The 25,981-nt window shown below is 43.6% G+C and overlaps 1 protein-coding gene across 6 annotated transcripts in view; it reads right to left on the bottom strand.

Annotated features, from left to right (window-relative positions):
• Positions 1 to 25,981, bottom strand: part of RGL1 (ral guanine nucleotide dissociation stimulator like 1) — a gene marked incomplete at both ends in the record, with an annotated part of 156,192 nt that overhangs the window by 111,751 nt on the left and 18,460 nt on the right. For 3 of the 6 annotated variants that reach the window (XM_084249331.1, XM_084249333.1, XM_084249335.1), the window contains 2 exons: positions 7,639 to 7,749; positions 8,741 to 8,767. The exons of 2 other annotated variants lie outside the window; for them this stretch is intronic. In XM_084249331.1, the coding sequence (XP_084105457.1) occupies positions 7,639 to 7,749; positions 8,741 to 8,767 (138 nt within the window). Of the gene's footprint in view, positions 1 to 7,638; positions 7,750 to 8,740; positions 8,768 to 25,981 lie in introns of those variants that run through there. One more of the 6 variants, XM_084249330.1, reaches the window with a different exon arrangement.

Below are 25,981 nucleotides of genomic sequence, written 5' to 3'. Positions count from 1 at the left end.
AAAGGACAGAAGCGTTTCTACATGTTAAGCCAAGAGGATCAGCAGTAAAGGACAGGCTCTCTCTGCACCAGACTGACCGCGCTTCCCCCAAGACCCAGAGCGTGTCTTATACCCAACTTTGGAAAATTGTCCCACCTTTATTTCTTCCTTCCTTCCTCTATTTTCATCTTTTTAAAACTGAAAACAGTTTCTAAACAGACAAGTTAATCAGAGAAACACAATGCTGACACAATTAAGGGAAGCAAAGCAAAGTGAGAAAAAGGCAGTCTTTGATCAATTAAACCGAAGAGGCCATGGAGCGACATTACAGAGATCACCCAGTTCCTGAAAAACGGAATGTGAAAAGAGAATTTAATTTAGGGTGTGTGTGTGTGTGTGTGTGTGTGTGTGTAAAAGAGAAAAAGATGAAGATTATGGTAGTAGAAAACTAGGGAATCCTTAGATTTTACCATTTTTTTTTATTTTATATGATGAGTTAAGCGAGCAGTCAGAGCCCCAAAAGCTGTAATGCCAGCAGTCAGGGTAAACAGTGTCAGACAGGGCTTAAGACATGGAGTAGAAGAGGGAAAAAGAACAGGCCACTAACCATAAAATTCCTTGTGTCTTTAACAACACAATTAGAAGTTTAACTGCTGTTGTCTAAAATACAACTCTCTAATCATAGTCCTGTGGGTTCCATTTTTATTCTCTCTCTGTGGCCTACAGACTCGATTTGTTTAGTTTGTAGGGAAACAGAAGACCTTTTCTTTTAAATAAAAAGGAAACTACCAGTTCTGTCCAACTTTCTGGAATCTCTGCCTTGTTCCCAGTGAGTCTGGGCTGAGATTCTGTCCCTAGATGTGACATCCCAGGCATGCCTGGGCTTGGCTATCCTGTGGGACCCTCTGGCAGGAGAGAAGGCATTTGCCAGTGGATACAGGGGAAAAGGTTGACTTGAAGTTCCTAGTACATTCATCAAATGAGGAGAAGATGACATGGACCCCAGACAGCCAGAAGGCTTTTGACTAGTTCTTTGAAACCAGTGCTGGGGCCTAAGAACTCTGCTTCTGACAATGTCCTTTTCTCGTCATCCACTCACTCCCCTCCACCATCTGCCCTCTTTCTTCTGCTGCCACCATTTCCACTCAGGTCCTAACCACTTACTGCCTTTGATTAGCACGTTGCTCTTCTCTCCCTCTCCATCTGGCACCTTTCCAATGCATCACTCGCAGCCATCAATCATCTTTCTAAAATGCTAATCTGACCACTCTGCTAAAATTCCTTGATGAGACCCCAGCATTCAGGACCAAGCAAATACCACCCCTTAGCATATACCAGGTGCTCGGAAATATGGCGGCGCCTTTTTCTCCAGCTACCTTGGCTGTCACGTCATCACCAGTCCCCTTCTCTAGGTCTCTTGCTGAGGCCTGCACAGTGCTCCCCTCTCTGCTTCTGAGCTTCCCCTCATGCTGGGCTCTCCAACTGTGAAGTCTGTCTCTAGTGCCCCCCACATCTTCACTCAACTTCTACTCACTGTCAACTCTCCACTCAAAGCTCCTCCTTTCTGTGTGGCCTTCCTGAAGGTGTCTCTCTCCTGCCCCATCTGATTTACAGGCCAGCTCCCCAGCTCCCCTAAAACACTGAACTCTACCAGAACTGACCACACTTTACCATAATCTATTGTACTTACTGCAAGTTTCTGCCCCTCTCCGACCACTCTTAAGTTCAAGAACAAGCTATACTTGTTATAATTTGTATTCTCAAGATTTAACATGGTGTCTGGCATCAAGGAGGCTTTTCATGAATACAAATGAATGCAATAGGAGGGTTGCTTAGCAGACGCAAATACAGATGAGAGAACCACACAGAGATGCACAACAGTGGCCAGGGGTGCACACCAGAGGCGCTTACCAGCCAACAGCCCAGAAACTGCCCGAAATGCAGACTCTACACCGACTCTGTGGAGACAGTCGCACCCCCCTCAACCTGGCCCTGGAGCTGGCTGAGCTTCTCTAATGGAATGAAGCCCTATTGATATCTTCCTTCCACTTCACGGATACTTCCCTTGCTCTGTTTACAGAAATCTTGATTTTTCTGTATATCATGGTAGAAATTTAAATGTTTACAGATGTTAGATTATTTGGCATATTTTAACATAAAACGCGTAAGGCAGCCACCACGGGCCTCTGCTTACTTAGGAGAGTGGAAACTAACGGGATATGTCTGTCACGGGCAAAGGAAGTGTAGACCTACACGAAAGGGCAGTGACAGATCCCAGGGAAATGCCAAAGGGGAAAGGCTTGGTATTTTCCTCATTGCTCTCCTTTTCTCTCTAAATTTAAAGCTCTAAGAAATTCTCCTTTTATAATTTCACAAAGGAATGAGATATATTAATAACATTGATTCAAAAGAACATGCATTTTACATGTAAGGAGTTTATGTGACTCTTACGTTTATTCCATTCTTCATTTGCTGGGGGTAAGTGTGTATTTTGAACTCAATTGGGTGTCTCCTAAATTGATGGACTAAAATGCTTATTCTTGATTGCATAACAAATATTCCTTAACACAGATCCCAACAGATTCTGAAAGCAGTGAAAAGACCCAACATAACCGTAGCTCAGGCAATTGAAATATATTGTTTCTTTTTTTCTTTGTTGGTATAAGCTTCTGTATTTTTGGATTAATTATTTTAGAAACATGTTCCCAAGGCCAAAGGAAAAAAAGACCAGTTGGTTAATTTAGAGATGGTGGATAGGTTTTGAAATTTACTTTCTAAAGCCTAAATTAAACATTCCAATAGACAAGAATAATGCAACCCAAGGGTCTGTTTTCCTAGATGAAAACAAGGATGAACAACTGTAAACTACAGGCTCCACTAGGGCTTATCTCCTTACATTTCTAAAATCCTGCTCCTGGGCTCTCTGGCCACACATAGCTGTAATGCTTGCCAGTGCTGTTTAACTCATGCCTTGCCTCTCCTTCTTCCACCTTCAGCAGAAGGACAAGAATATTTGGACCTCTTGCTTTTAAAACACACGGGGGATTTCTCCAGTTAATTCACTGCTGTGAATTTTTCTGTTAAAAGAATAAGCACTACCTTTGTAGCCTGCCTTGTTCTAGAAAGGGTATTAAGTCAGTTATCACTACTCAGTTGATTTTTCTCGCTCCCACACTCCCATCCTCTTCTTCATGCTTATTTTAAATGAGGAGCAACCATATATTCATATTTACCTGAACAGTTTTAGTCCTCCTAATGAGGGATGAAGCTGCATTCATTCATTCTACAAACATTTATGGGTTTATGGCATGTAGGTAGCCATCATTCCCACCTCACCAAGCTTACTATGGGGTGGGGCATACAAACTGGGAGTTACAACAGAGTGAGGTAACTACATGACTGAGAGATAGAGAATGCTTCTAGAACATTCAGCGAGGGTATCTCCTCCACCCTTGGGAGACCAGAGAATCTTTCCAGAAATGAAGTTGGCTGAAAATTCCTAGAACTGTGTGCCATTTGAAGGCACTAGGAAAGCAAGGCCACAAAGATAACAAGTAGAGTTGATGAAAGTGGGAGTCAACTCCTCCATCCAGATGTGACAAGCAAATATGTCACCCTGCAGTGGTGACAAGTACCACTGCACCCACACAACCCAAGGACTGGCCACACAACTCACCCTATTCACTAATAATAGATTCCTGTTCCTTTTATTTTTTAATATATTCTACTTTCTCCTGTCTTGTTTCACCAGCTTTACTAGTCTCCTAGCTGTCAGGTATTTCAACTCAACCCAACAAGGAGCAATGTGGGAGTGAGTGTGATAAATAGGGATGTAGGGAAGGGAAACACGGCCTGCCTTCCCCCACAGGACCTGATGACCACAGACACATAGAACCGAGAAAAGCCACGTGACTCTCCACTGGCCTTTCCACTGCCCACAAACCTTGCAGAGTGACCAGGGTGCTACTACCAGCCCTGTTGTGGAACAGATATAGTCCCACTTTGAACTTACCCCAGGCTTGATACATTTTTCTGGACCCTGCATCTGTCATATTCTAAAGACAGCAGAACAGGCCCCTGACACCCCTACCAGTTGGCTCCTTTTCCTTCCTCCATATGAATATTCTCCCTGAAAGGTTTCACTCCCTGCTTAAACCATTTCTTCAGCGCACTGTCAGGGCACAATAATAATGGTGGAAACAAAGAAAAATAATGTTTTGACCACTGGTTCTTCCAAAACTCAATGGACAGTCTACAAGTTGATTGAATGGTTGTGTGCAACTGCTTCTCAATATCTCTGCCAATCATGAGCTTGTATCATTCTATGACATAAGCGGAATCATTTTACTTTGAGGGCGATTGCCAGGTAAAATTATCTGTTTAAGATGCTATTGGAAAGAAAGATTGAGCCAACACTTCAATAATATTTAGCTTTTCAAAGCTTTCCAGCAGAGATTGACTGTCGATAGGACAAGGTTGCAGTTACATGTGTAAGTGAACGGCCGTCCAGTTTACAACCAAAGACAGAGAGTTCTGCTTCAGAAGATCTACTGAAGGCAAAACTGAACAAACAACACACAAAAGAAAGTTCCACATGCTTGAATGGTATCACACTAAATATCTAAGGATGCATAATTATTTTGCTCTCCTTCCCAAATTGAATCTTAGTAATGTTTTCAGATCTGACTACTAGGAAATACAAAAATTGACTCAGGCTCTTAGGCTTTTTGAATAAGCATGACAGACATGTAATGAGAGCTAGGCCCACCCTCCTGTGCTATGTAACTTCATACATCTCTTTGGGACACTGCACTTCACACATTAGTAATGGACAGCTCAGCCATATGTTGCCTATCTGCGCAACAAATATCTCAGTGTGTAGCTCACGTCAACATTCAAGACATAAATAAGAGAAGAGAACCACATCACTCAAGTCCTGAACTGGGTGCAATATCTTCAGGGAAAGTATTCTGGGCCATGGTTGTCTTGTGGCCCAGCGTTTTCTTCCACTATGATGAAAACAGCATTAAGGTCCCAGGAAGTTCCTGATAGGACGGAACTAATCACCTGGGTTCGAATTCAGCTGCAACCACTTCCTTCCTGTGTGATTCTGGCAACCAAATTCAACTTCTCTGGGCATTAGTTTCCTCACAAGGAAGCAAAGAGCTACCCATACCACTGCCTTCCTCATAAGATTGTTGTCATATTTCAATGACACCCTCACCTCACCTCACCTCACCTCACCTCACCTCAGTCTCTAATTAACAATAAAACTAGTTACCCTGAGGAATTCTGAAAGGGTTACTGGGATTTCAGAAAACAAATATGGAGAGGCCACTCCGTCCTAAAGAAAAAGGTCTCGTAATTGCCTTGGCTCAATTGGTTGAGTCACATTTAATTAAGTCTGGAATTTCCAAGGACAAAAATGGAGCTTCTCAACAGGACACTAAGACAGGGCTGGGGAATTCCTCCAATTTGCTCCGGAGGACTGGGCCGGTTGCTGCAAACCACACTCTGCTGAAATGGCGGGGAGAATGGGGGAAGGACAGAGTCTACCACCAACTAGAACCAAATGTTTTTACAGCATCCTTCCCCTCGATACATCAGCTCCATTTCTAGCTCTGGGGTGAACCAACTTGACATTCTGTGTAAATCTGAGAACACTTGGTAGGGGGCAGAAGAGAAGTGGGGTGCAGCAAACAGGTCAGTGGCGATTACTAAATAACTGAGCATCCAAGTGAACTATCTTTTGGGAGCTGGAGGGGTACAGTCTTTCCCATGACTTGCTCATTCACTGCTGTTGTATTTGGTTAAAAATGAAAACTGCTGGGCCTCCCCGGTGGCGCAGCGGGTTGAGCGTAGCACTGTGAAGCTGTCCACAGCCTCTGCAGTGCAGGTTCGATTCCTGGCCAGCCAGGTTCGATTCCTGGCCAGCAGACATCTCCTGCCTCGCCCGCTGCTCCCCTCAGCAGTGCTTTTGGTCCATCTGCCTGTTTGGCTCCCTGTTCTATCTCTGGTGAATCCTCTCACCCTCCCGCAACTCTGGCCTATACCCCAGCTCTTGTATAAATAAAAATAAATCTTAAAAAAATTTAAAAAAAAAAAGAAAACTGTCGCCCAACAACATCAGTGTCATTGAAAAGAGAGGAACAATCCAGCATCACAAAATGACCTTTTTGAAGAGGGCTGATTCAGAACATGTGGATCCTTTCGAAATACCTAGTGAGGCCAAACCACATCAATGCCACATTAAAATAAAATACATACACACAACCACCAAAACAAAGTGATGACTTGTCATAACTAGTTCAGTTCCCTATCAAGTCTACAGGTGATGCGCCTAATTAATTTTAAAATCATATTCTGCGTAAGGCACCTGCTTCATAATTGGAGATCTCAGGCTTTCAAAGGAAAGGTCCCACCTTTCAGATCACAACTGCAGACACCACTAATTGGAATACACCTGAGCCCCAAGGACAGGGCAGAGGAGGCCGGAGCAGAAGCCCCTGAGGAGCCCAAAGCCATGAATGCCCATGTTAGCAGAATGGGAGGGAGGAAGTCCCTATTGCTGGCCACCCCGCCTTATATTCTGGGAGCCACACGTTGCCTCCAGTCTTCACATGAGGTCCTGGGCAGTTTTGTTTTCTGTCCTCCTTCACACCTCCACCTTTGAAGGCTGCTCAAAATTCTGAATTTTCTGAAAGAAAAGTTACTGATGCCCAAAGCCAGTTGAGAGTGGAAGCCCTTGTGTAACCTGCACACCCTCAAGTCCATTGCCTGCAAAGGCTCTGTCTAGCTAGACTAAGGCCAGGTGAACCACGCTCCCTCCCCACTGCTTCATTGACCACTGCTTTCTTTCTCTAAGCCTCTGTGTCACCACTCCCTGCTTTCTCAGGGGATGACTTCTGCCTCCAGATCCAGAATTCCTTCATGCTCCCACTTGTTGCTGTTTGCCCAAGGAGTGATGCTGCCACCAAGCTTTCCATTTCTTACATCCCTTTGATTTGGAATGTGGTGAAGAATCCATTAGAGGATAACAAATAACTCACATGAGTCCACCTAATTTTTGTACAGTCTCCATGGAAAAATCTCATCTTTGGAAGCAGCATGTCTCCAAAGGTCCAGCACACTATCCGCAGAGGCAGGGTCAGGACCCTCCTGGAGGATGCAGGAAGGGGAAACAGCGGGAAATCTGCACTCCCATATTAAGCAGATTTGGATGGCCGGTCGTCTGAGTATTCTGGGTACTTCCAAAAAGTACAGGGGTCGGGGAGGGGTTTTCAGCACAAATGGGGGAGGACAGGGAGAGGAAAAAGGTGTCAGAACTGTTTATGACTCTTGTCAAACACTGCGCAGCCTTCTGGTCCTGTTGTTCAGTGTTGCTTTCTGCCACTCCATCCCTACGTACTGGCCAAATACCTCAAGATGTTTCTAAGAGGTTCTGAATTATTGACAAACTCAGGAAAGATGCTGTAGAAAACATTAAGTACAAAAACAGACCTGTACAGCTAGTGCAAACACTTGATCATTGGCAGTTTCCTTTAGAAGGCCAAAAGAGAGGGGAGAGGAAAAAAGCCTGCCTCTGCTAAATAATAATGATATTCACAGAACAACAGACACTGCTACTCCAAAGTTCACAGTTTCTGCAGCTTTACTCACCCCTAGCCATCTTGCTCCTTTATTGGCAGCCTGTTGAATCTGGACTCTTTTGAGGGTGACATGGTAAACAGCTCCTTCCTCTACCTCTTCACCCCAGTCCTGAATCGAGCTCTGCCAGGGGATGGGATAAAAAGAAAGCAAAAAAGTTTTTTTTTTTTTTTCCTCTCTGCTAACCACAATCTATCCCAGCTGCTTTGCTGCTTACACCAGCACTCCGGGCACAAGAAGGCTGTTCAAAATAAATATTACAATCAAAGCAATAGAAGACACAGCGATAGCGGGAATGCTGAGATTTTCTTGGCCCCCAGCCCTTTCCTGAGGTATCAGGATCCCTGGACTTTTCCATTTAGTTATTTTTTCCTGGTCTTGCTCACATATCTTAGGCTTTTCAGTCTTTTTGTTCCTTCTTAAAGCGACTGTGGTTTAGTCCTGATTAACTTTTCCTCCTTAAGTGAAAGGACAAATAATTCATTTGTACTTTCAGAAGTGTCTCAGTTATTCGAGCAAACTACATTTTAACCTCAGACACACAAACAAGTGTTTAAAATGCCCACAGTCCGCCTCACTCCTTGGGAAGCGAAAAGCTTCTCATGTTGTTTCTTTTCTCCTTTTATTGTTTTGGGATCCCAAAAGTTAGCGGGGCTGGAAAGCTTTTTATTTCCGTAAAATAATCTGGCAAGTGCAAAAAAAAAAAAAAAAAAAAAGGAACACACCATCAAGTGGTTTCAAGCAAAGTGGGCGCAGCGACCCCCTGGATTTCCGAGTCCCCAGTCAAACTTTTAGTTTGTGTTAAAGAGCAACCGAGGACGCAGCAGCGCTCCGCGGGTCACCCACACTCACAACTCTTTCTCCTTCAAAGTTTTCCTGTCCTGACATCTAGCTGTCCCGGACACACCAAAGGCCACTGCTGAGAAAGTAGGGCTCGTTTAAAGGGAGCAGACGCGCAGAGAGCAAGGCGTACAAAGCAGAGTGAGAAAGCTTTAGCTCCCAAGTGTGGCCTCGGAGGGCGCCGTGCACCCCGTGTGAGCGCACAGCACGCCCAGAGAAAGCGGGAGGAGGTCCCCACCAGAGAAGCTTGGGGAGAAGACAGAGTTCTCGTTACCATTTTAGCTTGCCAAAGCAATTTCATTCTCAGTTTTCTCTTCGGTACGTGGACGCGGCATGATGCGCCCTCTCCCAGGCAAGCGGAGTCTCCGCCGGGCTCAGCCGCGGCGCTGCAGCCCGGGTCCCGCGCCCCCGGCACCCACACGCGCGCTGCCCCGCGGCTCCGCGCTCCCGCACCCGCGCGCGCGGCCCCTGCCCTGCGCCTGCCGCCCGCGCGCGCGACTGGGGCCACAAAGGAGCGCGGGGCGCAGGCGAGGGAGGGCGCCGCTGACTCCTCCCACGCCACTCCGCCGCTCCGTGATGTCAGGCTTTCCTGTTTGTGCTCGCGAGCACACTCTCCCTTTCTTCAATCCCATGGATAAGTTAACACGAATTAGTCATTTCTCCATCTCTGAAGACTGGCAAACAAGCCTTTGAAATGTGTTAGCTCTCCGGGTGGCTCGCTAGGTGTCCAAACGCACCTATGGGAGACAGAAGCGTGCTTCTCCTCCCTGTGCTGGAAGAAAGAAAGAGGGAGGAAGAGTGGAGATAGGATGGGAGAGGGTCAGAAAACGTTCTGTTATCTCCTGTTACCTACTGAATGGATGTGAAATCACAGCGACCCAGTGCGAGCAGCGAGCGATACTGGAGGCCGGGAAGTTTTTCATCATGACAAGAAAGCACTGGTCGCAGGATAGTCCAGAACCCATGTCCAGGGGCTGAACCCTGCGTCAGGGCACCACCAACAGGGGACTCTTTCTACCCATGAGGGTTAGGCTCAACAGTAATTGACCACGGGGGGGGGGGGGGGGTGGGGAGGGTACAAGGCAGACCGGGATTTGCAGGGACTGACAGACAGTCCTGGAGCTTCTGAGTCTTTGTGAGTCAACACCTAGGTTGAGTTGTCTGTACTGTAGAGACCCAGTGGCATGATAACTGCAGGGAATGCCTTGATGAGGACTCTGCAGGCGGGTGGGGAGGGGGAGGGCGGGATTTTATCATTATGGAAAGACCTACTATCAGGGCAAAAGATTGTGATATTTATTTTTTGATCCCTTTTTAAATCAACAGTGAGATACCAGATTCTGGAACATGCCAAAATTTCATGCCAATTACAAAAACGTTTAGGGTTTATGTATTTTAGCCTATTCACTTCCAAATAAGTTTAATCACCTTCAGATATTTTTTTAAAGGTTTCTCATTAATCACCACCCTAAGACACAGAACTGGATTTTGGTTAGTAGTACAAATGGGACAAAGATCTACCTTATAGAATTTGAAAAAGGATTAAATGAAATATTTATACAAATCATCTAGTACAAGGTAACAAAAAAGTTCCATTGTCTTATTATTGCACTTCCTCCCAAACTGTATTTTCCCAGAGTCACTGAAAAGTTGTGTAAGTATACAGTGTGGGGACATCTGAAATGATGTCTTCTTACTGAGTTACATTATAATACCAGAGAGGTATTCCAAGAATAATTATTAATATTTATATGCATACCTGATAATGTATGTGATTTTGTACAAATGCGGATTCACAAAAAAAGGGGGAGGGGGTGGCTGGTTTTATGCTAGATAGAACAATCACATATTACAATATTGAAATTTTTAAGTATTTTTTAAAAAATAATTCACCTATAGGCAGCTCAATGAATATTATCTTATTACACATACCTTTAGAATAAACTGCAACCAGTCAATTCGTAAGACAGATAAACCAGTAAGCTACTTATAACTAAGTTTGAATTTATTTACCAGATTGCCTGGCCATGACTTGGCATGATCCTAAGTCAATTTTTATTAAAAGGAGATCAACAATGTTTTGTAGTTTTCAATCTCTCATTGCCTTGGTTATGTTTATTCCTGAGTATTTTATTCTTTTGATGCTATTATAAGTTGGATTGTTTTAATTTTATTTTTGGATTGTTTGTTGTTTATCTATAGAAATGCAACTTGATTTTTATATATTGATCTTGTGTCCTGCAACTTTCCTGAATTAATTTATTAGTTCGAACAGTTTTTGGGTTTGGGGGTGTGTGTGTGTGTGTGTGTGCGAGCGCGCGCGCGTGCATGTGTAGATAAATGGAAAGACATTCCAAGTTCACGGGTTGGAAAACTTAATATTGCTAATATGCCACCAACACCCAAAACAACCAACAGATTCAATGCAACCCCTATCAAACTTCCATATAATTTTTTACAGAAATAGAAAACACAACCCAAAAATTCATATGGAGTCACAGAGGACACTCTATAGCCAAAGCAATCTTGTAAGAAAAAAAAGGGGGGGAGGACAAAACGGAGCCTCTTACTCTTTCTGATTTCAGAATATATCACAAAGCTACAGACTTCAAAACAGTGTGGAATTGGCATAAAGATAGACAAAATTTAATAGAGACCCCAGAAATAAACTCACACTTTTATGTTTAACTCATCTTTGACAAGGGTGCCAAGAACACACTATGGGAAAAGGATAATCTCCTCAACAAATGGTTTGGGAAAACTAGATATTCACATGCAAAAGAATGAAATTGCACACTTACCTTACACAATATACAAAAATCAAATCAAATGGACTAAAGAATTATGATTATAATAACTGATACTGTGAAACTCTTAGAATATAGAAGGGAATGTTTCATGATGTTGATCTTGGCAATTTATGGAAATAACACTAAAGGCACAGGCAACAAAAAGCAAAAATAGAAAGCAAAATTATATCAAACTAAAAGCTTCTGGACAATAAAGGAAACAGTCAATGGAGTGGAAAGGTAACATACAGAATGGAAAAATGTATGCAAACAACATATCTGATGAGTTTATGTCGATGGTGAATAAAGAACCCTGCAACTCAAATGCAAAAATAAATAATAATAAATAACCCAATTAAAAACTGGCATAGAACTTGATTAAACACTTCTCCAAAGAAGATATTTACATATCCAACTTCATTGGTTTATCAAATTCTCTTAAAGAATCTGCACACAGCTACTTGTGTTGGCTCTCATCAGCTCTCGATTTATTGGCTCTGGTGAAACTGCTAATTGACAGGACTAATCATCAGAAAAATGCAAATCAAAGAGATATTTGCACACTACGTTCATTGTAGCACTTTTCATGTTGGCCAAGATGTGGAAACAATTTAATGTTATCAATGGATGGATAGATAAGAAAATGTGGTGTGTGTGTGTACATACACACATACAATGGAATACTATTCAGCCTTTAAAAAGAAGGAAATTTTGTGGGGGAGGCTGTCGCGGCCAGCGCTGGCATGCCGGCTCTGACATGGTGCGCGCCCTTCGTTCGCATTGGAGGCCGCCGCGCGCGAGAGGCTGGAGGCGGCGGAGTTCGTCATGCTGTCGGCGGTGTACACATCGAGCCCAGGTACAGTTTCCCCAGCTGACCAGGTTCCAGGTGATCCAGGCCGAATTCTTCAGTGCAACCATGTGGTTCTGGATTCTCTGGCGCTTTTGGCACGATTCAGATGCTGTGCTGGGTCATTTTGCGTATCCACATCCTTTTCAATGGACAGATGAAGAATTAGGTATCCTTCCTGATGAAGAAGACTAAATGTGTCGATTCAGCTCTTTACAAGTGGGAGCCAGGTGAGAAACTGAAGAAATATGGACTTCATATTGTACATTAAAGATGCAAATTAAAGTGGTTTGGTCAAGGGGAAAAAAAAAAAAAGGAAATTTTGTTACATGTGGCAACATGGATGAATCTTAAGGACTTTATGCCAAGTGATATAAACCAGTCACAGAAGGACACAAACTGCATGATTCCTCTTATATGAGGTACCTAAAGTAGCTAAACTCATAGAAGCAGAAAGTAGGATGGGGGCCTCCCTGGTGCAGGGGTTAAAGTCTCAGTGCTGTCAAGCTATCACCATCTAGGGCAGTATGAGTTCAATCCCTGGCCAGGGAGCTGACCCACATGGCGCAGCAGACCTCTCCTGTCTTGCCCACTACTCCCCTTAGCAGTGATTTCAGTAGATCTGCCTGTTCTGCTCACAAATCTTTCTCTGGTGAATCCTCTCAACCCCCACACCTCTGGCCTACAACCCAGTTCTTCTATACATAAATAAATAAAATAAATCTTAAAAAAAAAGAAAGTAGGGGCCTCCCTGGTGGCACAAGGAGTTAAGACACAACCTATGAAGCTATCCATAGCCACTGCAGCGCGAGTTCGATCCCCAGCCTGTGAGCTCCCCACATAGCACAGCAGACTTCTCCTGGCTCATCCGCTGCTCCCCTCAGCATTGTATTTCAGTCAATCTGCCTGTTCTGTTCCCCACTGTGTCTCTGGTCTCTGGTGAATTCTCTCACCCCTCCACACCTCTGGCCTGTACTCCAGTTCTTATATGCATAAATAAATAAATCTTAAAAAAAAAAAAAAGAAAGCAGGATGATTGCCAGGGCTGGGGGAGGGGAAGTAAGGAGTTGCTGTTTAATGTATACAAAGTTTCAGGATAGAAAAGTTCTAGAAATCTACTGTATAATGTTGAAACTAGCTAAATGTACAACTCGCTTAAAAATGCCTGTGTGAGGTTGGGGGCCCAGGGGAGATCAGTAATGATCTCTACTTAAAGCATGAGAGTGCTGCTAGGATTAGTTTCATGTTGCCATATTTGGTGACAATGAGTAACAATATAAGGACCCTAAGGTATAACAGAGACAGGAAAGACATATTGAAGAGCCACAAACTGGAGGGGGAAAAAAATTTCTTGCTTTACCATTTCACCAGAGCCAGTAAATAAAGAGCTGATAAGAGCCAACATAAGCAGCTGTTGTGCAAATTCTTTAAGAGAAGCCATCTAAAAGTGGAGAGACATAGTTTATATACTACAGGCTTTCATTTATTCATCGGCCTTGATGTCAACACACTGCCCTGGATTTTACTCTACCTCTCTGACTGCAAGAAAAAGTGAAAGATATAAAAATAATGACAGAGTGTACTTACCAATGTAGGGTGACAGGGACAACTTAGTACCTGTGTGCCAGGGAAAACGATGGGACATTTTGGCATCTGAGAGACAGAGCTTGAATCCCAGCTCTGGATGACTTCCAACCAAGAGTTTGACCCTCACTTGTTACAACCTTAGTGTTCCAGTCTGTTTCCTCTCATGCTTATCATTAGTGTTAAATAAACCGTACATAGAAAGCACTATTGAGTGCTTGGAACATAGGAGGCCTTGGATAAAAATGTATCTCCTTCCTTCCCTGCCCCCACATGCATTCCCTTCAGTGTAATTTTATATTCATTTACTGCCTTGGGTTCCCAGTCTGCATGTTCTTTACGTGTTTGCTTAGCTCAGACATTGTACTGCATGACAGAAACCTAAGGGTAGTGCGAGTGTACAATGGACATCGTAGATTTATAAATACTTAAAAATTTGTCTTGAACATGGTGATATCAGCATAAGATGGTAAGAAATGGGAAATCCTGGGTTTTGTCCTCAAACTCAATGCTGGACTGTCACGCCCTGTGCCCAATCAAAGGTTTGGAGGAAAATAGCTTAGTGTCCTAAGAGAGTGATAACAACAACAGTTAAGAAAAGCACATGAGCAAGAGGTGAGTATTCTCCATCCACCCCTAGGACTGCTGGGTATGTATCGCCTCTATCGCCTGGATCCCTGACCTGAAAGAAGAGTCTGAAAAGCTTTCCCATTTTTGACTAGAATTGATCAGAGCCATTTGCAATAGGTCCTTATAGTTCTATCTCCTTTAGTTCCCTAAACACTTTTAGTGGAGGACATAATGAAATAAATCTGTTAATCCTCGATGTCTGCCACCAACACTATCAAAGTAGTCACTACTTCATCTTTTCAATGTCTCTATGAGATGGTTCCCCCACCCTTCAGGCCTGCAGGTTGTATTGCTCACCTGTTAACTTTCCATGTTCAGCTCCCCACTATCAACAGGGCATCTTGCTATGGTTGTTTCTAGCTATGCTAACTAGGGTTGCCCCATTCACCTCCTCTTTGCTTGAACTTTCAACTGTGCTTTGCAAAGGGTAAATAACCACTCATGAGTGGTCAAAAATGAACAGTCCTCCAAATACTCCTTAAGCAGTAGACAGTGTCTTCCATTTTCTGAGGACACAAAGTCATTTTATTAATTATCACAGAGATAAGCATCACATTTTATTCATTATCACAGGTACCTTAGCTTAAAAGGTATAAGCTAAAATGCCCCGATGCTGTTATTAGGGTCTCCTATTTAGACAAACAAATTACAAGCCAATTTTAGATGGGCCTACAACTAAAGGAGATACTGCCCTACGGGATAGGAAAATGGAGCCAGAAGAAACATAAATAACACACAACAGACAGCAGGCCAAAGGCAGAGGACTCCTCTGACCATGATGGCAAACATTTGTCAACAAATATTTACCAATTGTTGGTGGTTACTCTTAATTGTTGATGATGCACTCCTCAGGAGGAAGTTGGTTAGGGAATACTGTTTGTAACTTGAGCTAATAAGCATTATTACCTCATCTAATTACAGATTTCTGTAAAAGCAACAAGGCCAGCCAGCCAGAAATTTGTTCACAGGATTGAAAAGATCAAAACATATAGCAATCAACTCTGCATAATGCAGGATCTATGTGATCTATAAAGAAACAGTCTGCAAAGAGGGAGCTGGGCAACCTGACGCCATGAAGGACTTTGACCAAGATTCTGGAAAGAGGGACTGGGCAAGTAGCCAAATAATATCTTGTTTCAGGGCTAAAGGAACATCCTTTTCCCATAATAATGACACTGAAATGGTATGAAAACCAAAATAAACTATATTTACTAAACATGGTGGCTAAGAGCGGTGGCTCCTTTGTCAGAGCCAGCTAGATTTCTGTCCAAGATGCATCATTTCTCTCTGAGGCAAAGTCTGAAACATCTGTAAACTGATAAAAATGGGGCCTCCCTGGTGGCACAGGTGGTTGAATGCCATGCTGTGAAGCTGTCTGCAGTCTCTGCAGTCCGGGTTCTATCCCGGTTGGCCAGCGAGAATCCCACATGGTGCAGCAGACCTCTCCTGCCTTGCCCGCTGCTCCCCTCAGCAGTGTATTTCGTCAGTCTGCCTGTTCTGTTCCCCACTCTGTCTCTGGTGAATCCTCTCACCCTCCCGCACATCTGGCCTATACCCCGGTTCTTGTATAAAAATAAATAAATATTAAAAAAAACTGATAAAAATGGATTATCCATATCAAGTCTTTAGCATAATATCCAACACCATGGTTAATAAGTAATTCTATCTGTCTATATCTATCTACCTACCTGCATACCTATCATAATCATGATCATCAGTAGTAGCAGAAGTCAAGTTAAGGAATTTACAAAAGCTACAGGAGACTGACTATATTAAAAACCAGACCCACATATGGATTGCATCAAGATTTTTGCAGCTAGGAGCCAAATCTTTCTGATATACAGAACCCAGAAATAACCATAAGCTCCACAAACTGTTGGGTCAATTAAGATCTACTGAGCTGATACCAGGCACAGAACAATGCTGGGCTGGTATTTTTGCCCGTTGGATCCATCTCCACTCAGTCACCTGCACAATCCTTTAGCACCACCATACCACCCCCTCCTGTTCTCACATCCCTCCAGCAACTCTCACTGCTGAAGATAAAAACATAAAGCCTTTGCGTCTCCGAAATGGCTTTGTCCGAATTGGCCCCTGGCTTCTTCTCCAACCTCCATCCTCTCCAATTCATTTATGCTCTTTCAGCTCCACCCACCCATCTTCTTTTAGTGTTTTGAAATTTTCAGCCTCTGTCCCATCATAGAGCTTTTGGACCTGTGCTTCTCCCTTCGGTGGCCGTTCCTCCCTCTCCTCCTTTCCCACCTTGGTTATAATTCCCTTTTACATGCTCTCTTGGTGCCATGTTCCTCTACTTACATCTCCATCTATAAAGCAGTTGAAATTGTGCATTTAATTGTGTGATTATTTGATGTCTGTTTTCCACAAACATTATGAAAGCAGAGGTAATATCAGTTCTTCCTCATGATTGTGTTCTAACAGCTTCTACTGGGCCTAGCACATAGTAGCTGCTCAATAAAAAAAACTGATTTGACCTCTAGATACATAAAGGTCTAGCTGTAAGTTCAGTGAGTGTTTTCTAATTGTTGTTAAAAGATATTTAAAAAAAAAAAACTTATTGTGTCTAATTTAAAGTTGTCCTGTACTCTAAAAGGAGAAACGGGACCTAAAGGAAATAAACAAAACATGATTTTACAAAGTCACAGATCAGCAAGAACAAGATAAGAACAGGGAAGATTGAGCAATATCACTGAGAAGGTTGAGAAAATCGGTCTCTGCACTCTCTCCTAAAGGATCTGCAGGTAATTACAGTTTGTATTAAGACTGTGTTAAACGCTACCTTTGAAGGGAAAAAATAAAGAGGCTGGGAAGAAAAGGTGGGGGGACATGGAGAGGTAGTAGAGAGGATGGTAGTTTCAAAGGATGACTTTTGGGTGAAGTCCACGCAAATGAGGTTGCTGGTTGATGGAGAGTGTTTAACTTTTCTTAAGAGGTACCGAAACGATAAGGCAGAGCGTGAAGATGATCCTAATTCTTGTCCGCAGGTTAACTTAGAGGGGAAAGAACAGAGGCAGAGCCGCCAGACTGGAGGCTGTGACAGTAATCCACACGCCAAATAATGAACACCTGGGCTGAGACAAGATCAAGGTTTTGCAATAAATGAATCTGAGGAATAATTGGGGGAAATAAGTGTTGCAACTTGATGGTAAGCAAGTTGTGAGTCAATGAAAAGGGAAAGAGAGAAGTCTGCAAGATTTAGTTTTGTTTCTGCGTTTTGTTTCGTTTTTTAAATCTGCAAGATTTGAAGACTGGAGCCCTAGGATGGTGGTGGGATTGTGATAATAAAGAGAAAATGTGGAGGACTTTGTGATGGAAAATCTGTACCAATTGAGTTGGGAGAGGGAGGGTGTAGTGCCAGGAAAAGCACAAGGCGTGATCTCTATGACCCTAGCACATGGGGTAAAGGAGAGTCCCGGAGCCCTCAGAGGCTTTTTCAGGCTTTTATTCAGTTTACCAGGTACACAGCAGGCAGGGGTTCCGGGGGGCAGGGAGTCTGGTAGGCCTTCCAGTTGCTGGCGAATCCTCACTCTTTCTGGGCTCTCTGATGTTCTCTCCACCTCTGCTTCTCTGCTGGTGCTGCTCTCCGGCTTGTTCTCCTCTGGTCTCTCTTTTGCTCTGCTGGCGTCCCCATGATGCCGCCCTGATAAGCCCAGTCTTTTCTTTTTTAATTTTTTTTTTTTTTTTTTTTTTTTTTTAATAGAGGCATGTTTTTCTTTATTTGTTTGCTTGTTTGTTTTTTTTTGTTTTGTTTATACAAGCACTGGGTACAGTCAGAGGCGCGGGAGGGTGAGCGAATTCACCAGAGCCAGAGCGGGGAGCAGAGCAGGCAGAAGGACCGAAGGACACTGCTGAGGGGAGCAGCGGGCGGCAGGAGAGGTCTGCGCGCCATGTGGGACCCTCCTCCGGTGGCCTGGGAGCAGCCGGGGATCGAACCGGCGCCGCAGAGGCTGCGGGCAGCTTCGTCAACCCAGCGCTCTACCGCTGCGCCACCGGGGAGGCCCTTCTTTTTTAATTTTTAAAATTTTTTACATCATTGTTCACTTTTAAACAATATTTGCTTACCCCCACCCTCTCAGGTGTAGTCCCCACAGAGTTTCCTTCACCAATGCACCCGTGCTCCATCACCACAGCCCCCTGTGCTCCTCCCTTCCTCCCTCCGACCCCTCTCCCTCCTCCTCCCCTGCAGTATGTCTCTGATTTACAATTGTCTGTTTTTGCTTTACTGTGTTTTGTACTGTTGTTATTTTTTTACACTGATGTCTTATTGGGTTCCCCTATATTCCTGCTATAAGTGAAGGGTCAAGAAGATGTGATATATATACACAATGGAATATTATTCAGCAATCAAAAAAGCTAAATTCATGCCATTCACAGCAACATGGATGGAGCTGGAAGGAATTATGTTCAGTGAAATAAGCCAGAAGGAAAAAGAAAAATACTGGATGGTTTCACTTATTTCAGGAATATAAGCCCAGTCTTAGCCCAGGTGTATCCCACCTATATAGGCCCACACCCTACTCCAGGTGTTCGCCATCAGGCATGCATTTAATCTAATGACAGGAGGGAGGAAAAGCCTGATTCTTTACTTACCCTACAGAAGGAGAAAAGAGAGACATTAAAGAGTGCTAGGAAGAGAGCTAAAGAGTAGAAATGAATAAAGTGAGTTGCAAGTGAGCATGTATCCAGAAAGTGTCTAAAACCATGAATTCACATGAATCCTCCTCAGTGGAAGAGAAGTCAAGACTCAGGAGCCTCAAGATGCACCCCCAGATGAAGAGGATGAAACAGAAATAACCAGAGAGAAAAGCAAAAGGGAAGAAGAGCAAGGAGCACTTGTGTTACAGAAACTCGTGCTGAAAGGGAAGTTCATTTGTGATGAAAAATTTTCAAACACACTGAAAGCAGTCTTAGAAAACCATCAAAGGACTTTAGAAGACTTCAGATAACCAGAGATTTGCTTTCTACAGTCTTACAAGATGTCCCACATAGTTTCAGAAGATATTCCTTATTTAAAAACATACAGAAGTTTTGAAAAATTATCATCAGTTATTCTGTTCTATGACACTCTTCAATAAAATGTAACCGAAGTTAATTGAAAGTCTTAGTTACATAACACCAGAATTGCTGAATAGTTTAAACAGTGTTTTCCCAGAAATATTTGTCTTTTGGATGAAACCGAGAATGGAAAGTTTCTGCTTAAAGGAGAACTTTTGAGAAGGTGAAAAGAAAAGAAAAACATATACAGTGGAAATATAACTTTAACCACAATTAACTAACACACTTCAACTCTGGTTAACTACTCACACAGAGACACATAAAAACTTAAGAAAAAGTGAATTCTGTCACTTTAGAAAGCCGATTGTGGAGAGCATATCAATTAGATAATGTCTTTTTAAAAATCAGAAAATATTTCACGTATTGCCTTTGCCAGTGACAAATTTAGACAGATCTTTGGTTCTTGTTATTTTCCTGTTAAATTGGCAGAATCAACTCATACTAACCCACACTTATCCTGTTTTGTCTAAGATGTGAAGTGAGGTCTAAAAAATGAAAATGTGTTTAGTTTGGGGTAAGATGCAGGGGAGGAGTCATTACCTTGGTTTATGCAGCCTTTTTTTTTTTTAATAGGTGGATTGCTGCTATTCTAGAAAGCTGATACAGCTCTCATTCCTACTGTGATCCACCCTCCTCCCTTTTCCTCTCTCCTGTCTTCAATTGTGTTGTGTGTGTGTGTGTGTCTGTTTCAGGAATAGAGTAAGTTGGGCTTCATCTTGAACCATAGTCATAAAATCTAATAATTTCTCTCCAAATAACATTCACATTCATTTAACAGAAAGGCATTTCAAAAACAAATGGTGTGTGGCCACTTGGAGTCAAATAAATAATGTGCTTCTTGGAGCTAAATAGGTAATATGTCTAACACACTTCAAAGGAATCTCTCTCCTATGACTTGTCAGGATGCCTTTCTGTGAAGCGTGCCCTGCCTCGGGAAGCCGCGTGGCCCTGGCCGAAGGCTGTGTGATCTTGGCACAAGGACCAGTTGGCATTCTTGGCCCATGTGCCAACTCAGGCTACATGTTTCATCTTTCCCACCTGAAATGGGGATTGGGCAAGCAGTGAGAAAGCCTTCAATTTAATTAGGTCTATAAATTCACACCACACTCAAGCTGCCCTAAGTGAGTCCAGAAGATCCAAGAAGCAGTTCCATGTACCTACAGGAAATTAATTCACTTTGAGTGTAGGTTCCAAGGATCCCAGAACATAACTGGACCTTCTAGAATTTTCTCATGATGGGGTCAAAGACATCACCTTAGGATGTTGGAGGAGCGAGGTAGAAAAGGCCTGGCCCTGGCCATGATCTCATAGAGCACATCGGCCAGACCTCCACTAGACTCCCTATCTCTGGACTATTCCTTCATGTGACGTTGTCGTAAACTTGACTCTATTACAGCAGCCATCCTTATAACCCAATTGGTATGCCTGTTAAATAGAACAGAACTCAGTAGACATAAAAGAGTCATGTAATGAAAGCCTAGATCATAACATTCCAGAACTCAGATTCGGAAATGGTACCAGGCTCTGAAAGAGATCTCTTTGCCTACTCATTAACTCCTGCATGCAGTGAATATTTACTGAGCATCCACACTATATCAGGTGCTTTGTTGGGCACTGTGGAAAAGCTAGTGACAAGGTAGCTGTGGTACCAGCCTCATTGTGCTAACGGAGCAGGAGAAACATTATAGCAGGAGAAGTGCGGAACAGGTTGCTACAGGAGAAAACAGGTGAGCCTGTGGGATTCAAGGAGGGCTTTGCAGAGAAAACGGTCAAGGCATCAGGATGCCTGGAGCTGAGACCTCAGGGGAGGCAGCCGTCTCAGATGAAAAGAGGGAGGAGGGCTCTGTCAGTAGAAGGGGTGGCAGAGCCAAGGCACAGATGCCGAATAGAACAAAGCCAGATAGACTGAATATTGTTAGGTCTGAAAACTGAGGGCTGTGGGAAGGGGATGTCGAGAGAAGGGATGGGGGTCAGGTCACAAAGAGCATGGGAGCCAAGTTAAGGAGGCTGGGCGTTATCCTGGGGCCATGAGGCCATAGAAGGCCTGCACACGGTCGTTGCATGGGAAGTCTTGTATCTTCAAAAGACTTGACGCAGTGACTGGAGCAAGGACTAGGGCAACATTGCCCCCAAAGAAATAAAACATGAGCCACATGCGTGATTTTCACTTTCCCAGTAGTCACATTGCAGAAGAATGAAATAAGTGAAATTAAGATTTTATGAACCAGCTAATTTTAATCACATAGTTCCTGTAACCCTCAGTTTTAGAAAGACGTGGAGAGAAGTGAGCATCTTAGAGGCAGATTCATGAAGGGGAACTGCAGGAACTAGTTACGAGTGAAAACTTAGAATCTCAGTTTATTTTATGCACTAGGATCAACTAATCTTCCCTAAATACAGCTGTAATTAAAACATTCCCTTGTTTTAATGTTTCCATTGCCCCCTGCCCTTTGCCAACTAAAGCAGCCCAAACCTTCTAGCCAGCGGGGCCCCTGCCTGTTTTCCAGCCCTGCAGCTTCCCCGCCACACAACTGGCCCCTCTGCTTCCACCTGTAGCCCCATCATTCTCCACCTGTTGTGATCTGATGCAGAAGGAATGGAAAGCTCTCTGCTCGGCACTGTGCAGTGGAACCGCAACCACTCCTGCAGCTGGCCAGGCCCTGTGCTCCAGCTCTGACTCCTGGCTTGGAAATCCGCCTGGTCCCTTTGGGGTGGGGACCCTGCTTCTTGCTTTCCATTCCACTTTTTCCTCCTTCCAGAGCTTGGAAACCTGCCCATAAAGCTGAACTTAAAGCCAGAGCCCACTCGCTGTTGATAGACTTTCTTGTTCCCTGTCCTTGGTGATATTTCTAAGTGCCACCTGTTCCTAGGTTTCCTAGAACAGCACCTGCCTACTGGAAAGCTGTCACCCACCGCCCAATACCAGCTCCACTCACCTGGGTGGCTGCCTGCCTCTGTGGCCCTGTTCCTCTACACAGCCCTTCTGCTGCCTCCTGGGCCCCTCAGACACCCCACAGCTCCTGCGTCCTCCCCATGTGCGCATCTAGCCTCTCCCTGCCTTGTGCAGTGAACCAGGCCATTTCTCACAATATCTTCAACTGTGATGATCGGCACACCAGTCCTGCAGATCAGAACCCTGCCTACCAGTGAAACTTCTCATTTCCCTGGGTACCCTCCACTCTACCAAAATAGACACGTCCCTGCTATTTGTGCCCCACATACAGACCTCCCTGATTTACTCCTGTCAACCACTCAGCCTGGAAACGGCTTGCTCCCACTCTACCCCCACTTACTGAGGCATGTTTAATAAATATTAAGCCAAAAAATATGACAATCCAAAATGCCTTCTCCACCCTGACTGGAAATTTCATCTCCCTCCTCTGGACCTCTGTGGCTCATTATCTGGATTTCCATTATGGATTTGATTGCACTTTCCCTTATTTTAAATGCCCTATCTCACTAAGAATATAAATAAACATCCTGGGAATAAGATCCACATCTGATTACTTAGCAAAGCAAAATAGCTGGGAGAAGGATAGAGGGACAGAGAGATTTGGCTCAGTTTTGCAAAATGAGTAATAGTCCATCGAGGATTATAAGTGGACAAGCTCCCACTGTCAAGTGTCTGCTCAGCATCCCTCATCAAATCATCCCTAAAGCGTGGGGGTAAGAAGGCCGTCCCTGCGGACTTCAGGAAGTGTGCTCAGAATCCCTTCAATAATATTGTTCTATATATGTTCCCTATGTTCTTCCTTTTGCCTCTCCAGTTGGAGTTGTCTTTTTACATCTCCTCCCCCTTCCACCCCTCCCCCACCCTGGATCTATCTGGAAACCCCCAAGTTCCACCCCAAAATTTGATGGTTCCAAAAATGAGAACCAGGATAAATCAGTCACCCAGTTCAGATCCTTTTCATCTTCCTTTCTGCACCTACTGTGTCTTAAGCTCTGGAAACAGGCACAGCAGCCTCTGCACAGACAAACAGAAACTCAAAGACCCTGGGGACTTCAGCTGTGCCATCTCTTGGCTCTCTTTCGGAAACTCAGTGGCAATGGGAAAAGTACAAGTAGGCAAATCAGACTGAGAAGTGCTTCTGTTTATGACTGAGGTGGGCAAAACTGATTCGCGCATCCAGCATAATATGCAGCCTCTCGATCCCTCTACAGCTGTATATCTAGACATAGACACCCTGCTGACCTCTTCTTTTTGCCAACAGCTACACCACAGTGTGATGGCAGAGAGTTAAGCAGATTGTGCATCCTTATTTTGCACTCATTTTCCAGCTTTTCTCGTATGTGTTCCAGATACTTTAGCAAACCAGCTTCACTAAATCCTTATGCAGTGGCTGGAGAACAATACTAACAAAAATAAAATATTTATAATCCACCCACCCTAACATCTGTCCTATCTACATTATTCTGTACTGTTAGACATCTGGGTGGCATATAGGTCTACAAGTCCTCTCAACTGTAAAAATATGTAGTATCAATCACAGGCCCTGAGGTCTGAAGACCCAGTGGAGGGGCGTCCTGTGATGCTAGACAGATATCAAAACTCAGGCTTTATGAAGGGTTTAGCTATGACTAAACATGCTTCAAAGTGCTTTCAAGTGGTTAGTCACTCCTCCCTGTTTCCCCTTCTGAGGCTATAGGCACAGCGCTTCTTTAGGAGCATCAAAGCAGAGTCACTTTTGCCCATCAGTCACTGAGGGGCTATGTAAAGGCAACAGAGTTGGTGGTAATCTCTGTATTGAGATGATATGCTCAAGACCTGTCTTCTAGATGCTTTTTCTTGAATGGGAGCCCCGGTGCCCTTATGGCTGGTGCCTGGGGACAGAATGCCATCAACGCACAATCCTTGTAATGGGAACCCTTAACCAGAACAAGCTTAAATTAACTTTTAAGGTGTAGGACAATAACTACTCTACTGATTGGCTTCAGAGCTGGAAGGCAGGAGGAAGAAAGTGACATGGGCATTTTGATTATTTCTGTATCAGATGTCAGAAGCTAAAACATAGGGCACACTTCAAGAACAAAATGAGTCTTATTGGTGATGCTTATGATTTAGTGTATATAGATGTTGAATTATATACAGTATACCTGGACGTCATGTATATGAGCCACCAATGGTACCACAACAAAAATGGAAAACAAACCAATGAAAACATTCATTTCTTTTTATTTATAATAGATTTGTTTTATGCTCTTGAGATGTTAATGGGTATGGCCTCTTCAGAGCACAGATGGCAAGATCCATCAATGTCTCTTTGAACAAGTAATGTTGACAGGAATATACCCTGTGAATATATGTGGAACATTTCAATAGTGGTTACTAAAGCATGTTAAAAATACACCAAATGTCCATTAATTAAGAGACTGGTTGATAAGAATGGAATGGCCATGTGACAGATGATGACTATGGATTGATTAAAAGATTGAGATGGATCTGTATGTGCCAAGACAGGAAGATTTCTAAGACATACAACATTAAGAGGGTAATCCAGGTGCAGGAAAGTGTATTTACCTTGATGCTTTATGTGTTAAAATACACACATATATGTGGAGCTGGGCATATAGCTACATTCAGACTGGTGCAGGAAAGATACTTAAAAATGGTGATCAATAATTAAATTTGAGAGAGAGATTGGGGACCAGTTTAGATTTCTTTTTTTCTTTTTTTAAAGATTTGTTTTATTTATTTATGCACACAAGAGCTGGGGTACAGGCCAGAGGTGTGGGGGGCGGGGGTAAGAGGATTTACCAGAGACAGAGTGGGGAGCAGAACAGGCAGATTGACTGAAATACACTGCTGAGGGGACCAGCGGGTGAGATAGGAGAGGTCTGCTGTGCCATGTGGGTTGCTCCCTGGCCAGGGATCAAACTTGTACTGCAGTAGTTGTGGATTGCTTCATTGTACTAAGACTTAACCCCTTGAGCCACCAGGGAGGCCCCCAGTTTAGATTTCTTATTTGTACTCCCCAGTGTTAAAGATACTAATAAATAACCTACAATGATTCTAAGGGTCTCTAAGTTAGTGTGTTCAACAGCAACTGGAATGTAATGGCCAAAGAGGGAAGAAAAAAGATTCCTGGCAGAGAAATCGCTAATACCCTCAGCCAGCAAAGTAAAGAGGAAGTTTTCCAGTCCCCATGGAGGAAGAAGTTGGCCTCTGCAAAAAATATGTGCTGTGTGTTTAGGGTGGAGGGGGAAGCTGAGAGAAGAGTAATAATTGCCTCATCTGGGTTTTTAATTGAATTTTTCCCTACTTATTTTACTTTGGTAAAGGAACTTGGATAAGACAAACTTGCCTTTGCCTGAGAATATAAGGGACCAAAATGTGGCTCCCAGCTATCCTGAGTCAGAAAACGCTTTTATTTTCCCCACCCTGCTGGCCAATCGGATGCCTTCAGAAAGAGGGGCTCCAGGGAATGTTGACAAAATCTACTTAGCAACAGATCTTGAGTGTGAGGAATATAAACCAGCAGCAGAGAACAGGCCTTTAAGAGCTGCTGGTGGCCTCTTTTCTACTGAACAACATGACTCCTTTGTTTTATTGGGCCCCGGAAGGGAAAAAAAAAAAAAAAAAAAAAACCTT

This window comes from Talpa europaea, assembly GCF_964194135.1.
Source record: "Talpa europaea genome assembly, chromosome: 12".
NCBI classification, from domain to species: domain Eukaryota; kingdom Metazoa; phylum Chordata; class Mammalia; order Eulipotyphla; family Talpidae; genus Talpa; species Talpa europaea.
The sequence above is the reverse complement of the archived record's forward strand: the minus strand, read 5'-3'. Positions and strand labels throughout refer to the sequence as shown.